General features: G+C 36.0%; 1 protein-coding gene across 14 annotated transcripts in view; it reads right to left on the bottom strand.

Moving 5' to 3' along the window:
- Positions 1 to 935: 935 nt before the first annotated feature.
- The window catches only part of INSIG2 (insulin induced gene 2), a 41,547-nt gene continuing 33,643 nt past the window's right edge, over positions 936 to 8,839 (bottom strand). For all 14 annotated transcript variants that reach the window (XM_069577791.1, XM_069577786.1, XM_069577785.1 and 11 more), the window contains 4 exons: positions 5,985 to 6,109; positions 2,735 to 2,901; positions 2,455 to 2,554; positions 936 to 1,439 (listed from right to left, as the gene is read on the bottom strand). In XM_069577791.1, coding sequence (XP_069433892.1) covers positions 1,398 to 1,439; positions 2,455 to 2,554; positions 2,735 to 2,901; positions 5,985 to 6,109 — 434 coding nt within the window. In that variant the 3' untranslated portion in view covers positions 936 to 1,397. The remainder of the gene's footprint in view (positions 1,440 to 2,454; positions 2,555 to 2,734; positions 2,902 to 5,984; positions 6,110 to 8,839) is intronic.

The following is an 8,839-nucleotide window of genomic DNA, read 5'->3' as shown; positions in this document are numbered from 1 at the left end:
GTGAGCGCACACACACACACACACACACACACACACACACATATACATTCTCTCCCTCATTCAATCCAACATATACAGACACACACAAACAAAAACACACACACTTCCAGAGTAAGCAGATTTTGCCCTTGTGTATCAGATAAGTGCCATCTATTTCAAAAACATTGGAGAAAAAAGTTAACTAAGAGTATGTTTAAATCATACTTCAAAGCCTCCAGCTGTTGGAAAGATACGCATGAAACTATTATCAGGATCTTTAACGTGCACAGTATGCCCTCCCAATTTAGTCTTAAATAATATATTCCTGAACTGTTCACTAATGAGCACATGAATACATAGGACATCGTGTGCCCATCCACTCCCCAGATGGCAATCCGCTGACAATAAATCGTATGATGCAGCCCAGCTCAAATGGTTTACTTTATAGAATCCAATAGATTATAGAACCCAAGAGAATTAGAAATTTCACTTGGACCTGTTTGGGATTTCTTATACATTCCATGTACAAAAGTAATGGGATACTACATTGTAATTGACAGTTAATATCACTTAACACTGTGGCACTGCAGAAGGTCGTTTGTATTTCTAAAGCATATTTATTCTAGTTAAATTTTTCAATGGTCCCTACCTTTAATTTCTAGATTTAGACTCAAAACAATTTAATGCTGATACACTCTCCTGCTTGTCACTTTTCACCTCCAGTAAAATCTCTCAAAACAAAAAATTACTCTTTGAACTCTCTCCAGTAATTCAGGTTTGCAAATATTCCATGGAAGTTCTTTTTCATCATATATTTAAATACCCAAAGCTCTTTGAGATGACATTAAAATAGAAACTAACCACACATTAGGGCATCCATAACTCACACTGCTGTAATTAGAAAAATAAAAAGGCACAACAGTAAGTGAAAGAGAATATACCAGCTTTCCATTGGCTTTTTTTTTTTTGGCTTTCCTCATATTTTATTTCATCAACTTTATAAATTGTTCAAAGCACTCTATAGTCTGCATGACGGTAACAGAATTATTTTGGCACGTCAATACTGTGATACGATATATGGTATACCTAAAAAATTAATTTAAAAATGTCATCTATTAATCAACATGTTTTTTAAAGTAGCATATATATATTTTACAGTTATTTAAGTCAAATACATAAAGGCTTGTACTTGATTTACAGATGAAGCAATCACAGATTGCAGTAACATATGTATGTGTGTATATATATGTGTATGTATATTTGTGTATGTGTGTGTGTGTGTGTGTGTATACACACACCAATCAAGGGAAAAACTGCATCCCGGCAATTTTATAGTCCGAAGTTTTGTTGGTCTATCTTATCATTTGCATGCCTTTTTCATCTTGCTTTTCTGTACAAAAGATATATTTCTGCCTTCTTCATTCTTGATGAGATTTTTCTGCAATAACTTTACATTCATACTGTAAAAATTAAAAGGTTAACAGAGTAAGTTGATTTTGAATAGCAATTTCCATATAAACTAAAAAGGTCTAAATGTAATAGTTCATTAGCATATGCCCACTGTATTCCTTGAAGAATCCAAGAGTTGCACAACTATTAGGATTAAATTACCATTATGATAGGAAAAAAGAAAATTCACATTCTAGAGGCATAGTCAAAAGCAGGAAAAAATGAGATTTCTGCATTACAACCAAATGACAATAGCATATAATTTAGATCAATCCGACAATATAAAAGGAGGCAAAATACACTTCTTTGTGCACTCACTAAGGCATACAAGCAAAGGAAACATTATGCACTTAAGGACAGGACTAATATCATAAATTCAGATATTTTTTCAAATAACTTAAAAATTGAAAAGAAAAAATCTACTATATTAGCAAAAGTTTCAAATCAAAACAATATTTTAGAAATAGAGCTATAAAAATGTATACTCATAATTCAAAATAAAGTAAACCAATGGATTTAGGATAACTGGGAGGTTAGGTTACCAAATCTAGCATTGTAAACCACTCAATTTTCTCAGGTGGCTAAAATGGTAAAAGTGACAGCACTTACTCATGAAAGTGCTGTGGCATCTGAATGCTACTCCTTGACTTGACATCTATGGCTGGGCTTATCAACAATGTCCTTTTCCTTCTTAATTAAAGTGATCAAACACCTTGATTTGCTGAAATAGTCCTAATTTATATCTACTGTAGCAACATTATTATCAATAGTGCCTCTTCTCATTTTTAAAACTTTCCCTTTTTTATGGAGTAGAACTGTATAGAGGAGTAAAATAATTAATAAAAATTGGAGGATAAATCATATCACCTATCAGTAACACATTTTAGATTTTCTATCCAGAGGTTCTTTCTATTTTTTAATACACTTGCAATTAAATTCTTCCAAGGGATTTATTCCACTGCCCTTTGGAGAAAATTTATCTTACATCTCAAAAACAGACAGGTGACTAAATAAGCATGAGCTTACCATTGCCAGTTGTCGGCCAATGTTTCCCATCGTTATGCCTCCAGCAAAAAATATACATGGTAACCAAGAACGAACATAGAGAAAATCTGGAGATGTATATCTAGAATAACAGAAAAATTTTTATCAGCTCACATAGGAAGTAAGTACAATGACACTATTAAGATAATTACAATGGAAATAAGTTACTCTGAAAATTAAAGTGGCTAATGCAATTTTTAAATCTCAATTCTGAATTCACTTATCATTATTTTAGGAAACAAGCACCAAAAAGAATACTTACTGATAAACACCATTATAGACTAGCAGTTGAGTGACCACAGTTGCCAAGAAAGCAATTCCTATTCCAAGGCCAAAACCACTTCTAGATCTATCAAAAGTCCACCACAATCCAATGGATAGTGCAGCCAGTGTGAGAGACAACTGTATGTTGTTATCAAAATCCACTTTCTGAGATCAGTGTTAAAGAGTCATCTTAAAATTTGTAACCAAATAATATCATCTGTTCATTTTTCTAAAATAAAAGATGTTACTGTTGGGACTGGAGTGCATTCAATTTTGTAATACAATGTACAAGACTAGAGAGGATTAAAACTATGATGGCTTGATACTTCACTAATAGATCTTACTGATGTGATGTGCAATCTCTCCAAAAAATAGCACAGTATATACATTTCCAATTATCAGATCAGATCCATTATTTAAGAAGCGCTTTCTTCACAAAAAATGTAACTGGAAGCTTCAAAATACAAGTATTGCTAAAGGCACACACTTTTGCTAAAATGGAAACCACTATTACTTCTCAAACAGGTTTAGAATTGTTTGAAAATCATACAGGAACTTGAAAATAGAAGAGTTGACAGCTATTTAACAGGGTACCACAGTCTCTATATGATTTACTGACAGACACATTTTATAATGCAGTTCAGAAACAAGAGTACCAAGGACACACTATCCCTTTCTATTATGTCAACTGTTCTAGTTTTAATTTGTTGAGGAGAAAGCCTTGAAGTGAACATTATCTTCCAACCTGCCAAGCTATTTTGGTTCCTGAGACTTTCTGGTATAGGACAGTTTGCTCAAATGATATTTTATTTCCGTCACCTACTTAAGCATCTATTCACAAATATACAGCCCTTTTCTACTCCAAAATCTCTAGGCAAAATGAAGCTTTATAAATTCAATTTTCTAATTTCTTTGCCAGAGGATTACACTAAAGGAATTAATTTCAAGTATCATTAAAAGGGCATTATCTATGTCCCAAAGGCCACATCTTGGCTCTATATTCAGCTCCCCAGAGGAGACTACATATCTTGCCAAACTAACTGGCCATGCTGCAACTACAGAGAAGAGAGAACAAGCTCCAAATAAAACCATTTTCCACTTCCTTTAACACTGTGCTGTATACCACCATCCCCCCTCTCCCACCCAACCAGTGGGTACCCTGGACACCCAGCCTTCTTATGTCTCAGCAGTCAAGGACCACTCAAAATCAGTCCTTGCTTAAGCTCGACTTATAAAGAAACCTATAGTCTATGGGTATGCTTTCTGAAAAAGCTTTTATTCTTTAGAAGCTTTTAAACCTCCAACTCCAAAAAAATGCTTGAGTTCTCTGATTTCTCTATGTAATAAGCACTCTTGTAATGAGTAGAGTTTGACATTAACTGGGTTCTATCTTTGCTAACTAAATTAACTTTGTTATAAGAGTCAAAGCAAAATAAGGAGATTTCCAGGGAACAGGTAAAAACATCAATCTTAACAATATTATAATGTGACTTTCTAAAGTCTAAGCAATCTAATATTAAGTTTGTGTTATAAAATTTGTAAAAATTTTGTATTTTGCTTAAAGGATAAACAGAACAGGTGAGATGGTTATATTTAAGGATTTCATTTAGCAAGGAAGAAAAGAACCACCAAAGCAAAGAATTTAAAATAGACATGTAAATCTTTTAAATTCCAGAAAAGGTTATTTAAATTTCTCAACTTAGAAAGAACTGAACTGTCTAGGATAGAAAGGTCTAATCCAGCAGACAGAGATGAATTTACACACTTGTAGGGCTCCTGGGTCAGAAACGGAAAGCTCCTAGATTCACCAGGATCTCCAGGGTCTGGACTCAGCTCTGGCACAGCCTTGCAGTATGAATTACTTAGCCAAGTACTGAATCTTTAGAGCTTTCCCTTCTCTTATCTTAATAAAGAAAACATGGAACTAGGAGATTTCTAAGTTTTCCTCCAGATATAATATTCATGAGTCTGTCTTTCTAAAGCCCTCCTAACCACTAGATTTGTTATAAAATCCTAATTCTCAAAGATTTCACAAAACTAAACATGTTGAGGAACTCTTTTAAGACACAAGAAAGGGAAAAACCAAAAATAAGAGCCACTGAGGCATTTTCCAGTGGCTTCACAGATCTCCAAGAACCAGCACAACTGGGAACAGAGAGATAAGATGTGTTTTCAGAATCTAGGACTCAGCTTCTTTCCTTGGTTCCTCTTCTCCAGCTTCTCCCAAACAATCACTTTGATACTTTCTGGTAAGAGACACTGCAATCCCCTTGCCCCATGACACATCCTCTCTTCAGCTAACTGAGCCCAGCACAGAGTTTCAAGAGGAAACCTCACAGTCTGAGTCACAGATCTCTTCTACTTCCACCTTCTAAGCCGTATCTTCTAGAAAAGGGAAGACTGAACTAGCATTTCCCAGATCCTCTTCTACAGAGGGAAATCAGGGACAGGGTTTCAGGTAGGAGGCAGAGAGGATGACAGGATAAGAACCTTATGAGGGCAAAAGTTTTTGTTCTTGGGGGGACATCTTTTTCTGGGGAGGGGCAGAAGGCAGAGGAGAGATGGGAAATAGACGTTACTTTATCCTTCAAGCCAGAACATTATGAAAACACTCATGAATCAGTAAATTAAAACATCAGAATCCTTAAAATGATTAAACTTTAAGAATACGTAACTTAGGAAAAAGAAGTTCATTTCGAACACAGGTCTATAAATTGGTTACTTCTACTTCTGCCCCTTTTAAGAACATTTATGTGGTTTGTGGGTGTTGATTAACACCAACAAATGACAGTCTTTAAAAAAAGAAAGTATATATACATATATATATATATTTCAAATTGAAAACAAAACAAGACAAAAAAACATCTAGTACCTGAAGTCACCACATGTCCTTACTGGCAAATCTTAAATAAAGAAAGAAAAGAAATTCCTTTGAAAATGTACCTGTTTCAATGTTCGAGTTAGCAAAACTAGATGGAGGTAATGAAGTAACCTAATTTAAAGAAAAATAGGGAAAATTTTTTTAATGTACAAAGTTTCTGAGTGATACTGAAAAATAGGAATTGAAGTGAAAGGCTGGACCCCACACTGTACTTGCATAGATGCTTCAACAACGTGGCATGTGTTCTTTTTATGACTAAGTGGGTATATCACAATTCGACAACAGTGAGGTTGCAAGGGTCTGCTTAACCTTTGGTTTCTCGGAAGCTGCCTTGCTATTATGCATCTCATCACAGCAGAAAGGATACAGCGCTGGCGTGATTTATACCAACAAAGACGGCTACGCACCGCATCACACTGGACCATTCTCTTTTAAACTTATGCGGTTCTCCTAGATGCCTGTCAATGCAGGGGTATAATAACCCAATCACAGCTGTGGGGGAGAAAAGCAAAAAATTAAGTCATCTCCAACGGTTAAGCTAAGCGGCACAACAACCATCATAAGCATTTGAAAGATTGTCTAGAAAAGCTTTCCAACTTACTTAACATTAATCATTGATAGTATAAACTTACCTCCCAAAAGAAAAAAAAAAAAGTGGGGATAACAGCGCTGAAGACAGCGCTGTAAATGATTGCAACAGCAGTCTCAATTACAACAGGCAAAACAGTATTTCATCGTACGATTCAGAATTCAACAGACTGGACTAGAGATGAGTCACACCACTTTTCTACTGCTACCATCTCTGAGACTTGGAAACCATCAAACCAGTTAGCAGTTAAGTAATGTTCTCTTTAAGCTATATAAGCACACAACATGCCATGAAATGACACAAATCTAAAGAGAAGCTTGAAGTGTAAACACATACAAGCTCATCACACACGTACTACTAGATGGCTATGGCAATACTGCTATATGGAGGATCCTGTCCCCCCATCTAATGTCTTATCCTGACACTCCCTTTCAACCTGGCCCTCTAATGAGACTGTAGATCAGCCTGTCAAAGCAGGGAAACTCGCAACAGAAATCTATTGTAAGACTCAATCTGCAGAGGAAAAATGGAGAAAACATGGTATACGGAATCACGTCTTCAGTAAAAACTGAAATTCACTGTTAAAAAGATCAGAAAAAATCATTTTAGAATATTTCTTCATTTTGGAAAGAACATACTGAAAGCTAACAGTGCAATTAATTATGAGTAATTCAATTTTTAACTTAAATTCTTGCCAAACCTCAACATTTTACTCATTTAGTGGGAGAGGATTTAAAATGCTAAGTTACTGATTTAAAAAAGAAAAAAAAGAGTATTTCATGAACCAAAACATTTTTCAACAAGTTATGAATAAAATGTACTTCTATGGGCTAAATTTAATATCTGGGAAATTTAATATCTGGGAAATATCTGGGCAGCTTTAGTCTGATAATCTTCCTAAAAACAGAATGTTTATGCTGCCATTTGGTAATAAACACACAACTGTTACACTGGTTGAAAAGTATGCTTAAAATGTCCAGTATTACCTACAATGAATCATGAAATTATGGTACCCAAACCTAAGAGACCAAAGGGTTAGAAGCCCTTGCCTGGGCTGGTATTGGTTAGCTCTAGCTCACAAACAGTGCATCCTATCTTCAAGGAAAAATGAAAATCAATTAATAAAAAAAATCACAAGCTAGCAAACAAATGGAACAGTATAGAAACAGGCCACAAGGCCACCATGCCATCTGGATTTGAGATGTTGCAATGATATATACATTTTCTAATCCACAAAACTGAATGGGCTCTTCCAATTAGGCTTTTGCTGAGGATAAATGGTTCACACACCATCAAGACATTAGCAACACATTTCAGCAATGCAGAGCTCCAACAACTACTAGCAAATTTTAAAGTTTCAAATTATATTCCTATTTAAAAGGTTCTGCTCTAATATCCCGTGAGACTAACTGACAGCATTTCCAAATTTCTACAAAGTTAAAGTGGGAACAAGCAAGCCTAACAGTTGAAATATATCTGAATGAATATTACCTCTTTTTTCGTTCTCAAGGGGTCATGAAACTAGCAGCTCAATGTGTCGCTCCTTGTTCTTGCTCCCTCTTCCCTTCCTTTGCCTGTTGCTGAGGCTATCAACTAAGATCAGGCATTCCAAGTCAATTTTCCTCAGCAGCTGATGCCATAGGTAGAGAATTATCACATAGAGAGTACTGACATGTGTGGGCAAAGATATAAATAAGTAAAATTGACTATATTTTTATGCATGTGATTTCAGACTCACAAGTGAGAGACAACTGAGGAGAGAAAGTGAAAACACAGAAAGAAATTTAAACTGCCACGCCGCCAACCTTGGGATCTGCCAATAAAAATCAAACCCATCGAGGCTGCATGGTTCTTGGATGCTCACTGAGAGGGAGAATTCGAGGGAGCTTGTCACTTCCCATTAAATGTCTTTTTTCTTTCCTTTAAATAGAGGCCTGGCAGAGTCTGAGAGCAACATCTACAGTGCAGGAAGGCTGTGTTGAGAGCTCAGCATAAATGTGTCTGGTCTTCCTGTCCTCTTCCTCCAGTTTCTTATTTTAACACAAGAGACTAAAAATCATGCCTGTGTAAAACCATATGCAAACACAGTCCTGCTTAATCAGATGGTTCTCTGCGGCAAAAATCACATTTCTTGGGATGTATTTCAGTTATTTCCAAGTAACTAATTGTAGGCTACCAAGACCAAAAACAAGAGAAGTTTGTAAAACATCAAGTCATTATTTTTCATGGCAATGTGTTTAATGCAGCACTCCACTAAAAGAAAAAGTTAAGTCAAACATTTTTCAAGGAAAGGGAGCTGAACAAGCACAACCATGGAATGAGATATACTTTCATGGAAAACTCTGACAGGCTGAGCAATGTGTTCATCTAACAAGATGAAACAGAACCCACAGTGTGTCTGGTTCTTCGTATTTGCTGGGGATTTAAAAAGGGTAAATGAGGAAGACGTGACTCAGTCCCAAAGTGACCACAGAAACAATTTGATCAAGTAACGTGTTAGGGGCAGCACTAACAGGGCCCAAAGGTCCCGTCTCTCCTGCCATACGCCAAGGGGAGAAGGGTGTAAGCCTGTTAGGAGAGTAACACAGAAGAGGTGACCCTTAAGGTAGCGTGTTCAGCAGCTGAGTGGTCTG

This window comes from Ovis canadensis, chromosome 2 (genome assembly GCF_042477335.2).
Source record: "Ovis canadensis isolate MfBH-ARS-UI-01 breed Bighorn chromosome 2, ARS-UI_OviCan_v2, whole genome shotgun sequence".
Lineage (NCBI taxonomy): Eukaryota > Metazoa > Chordata > Mammalia > Artiodactyla > Bovidae > Ovis > Ovis canadensis.
Note: the sequence above shows the minus strand (reverse complement) of the source record. Positions and strands in the feature narration are given on the sequence as shown.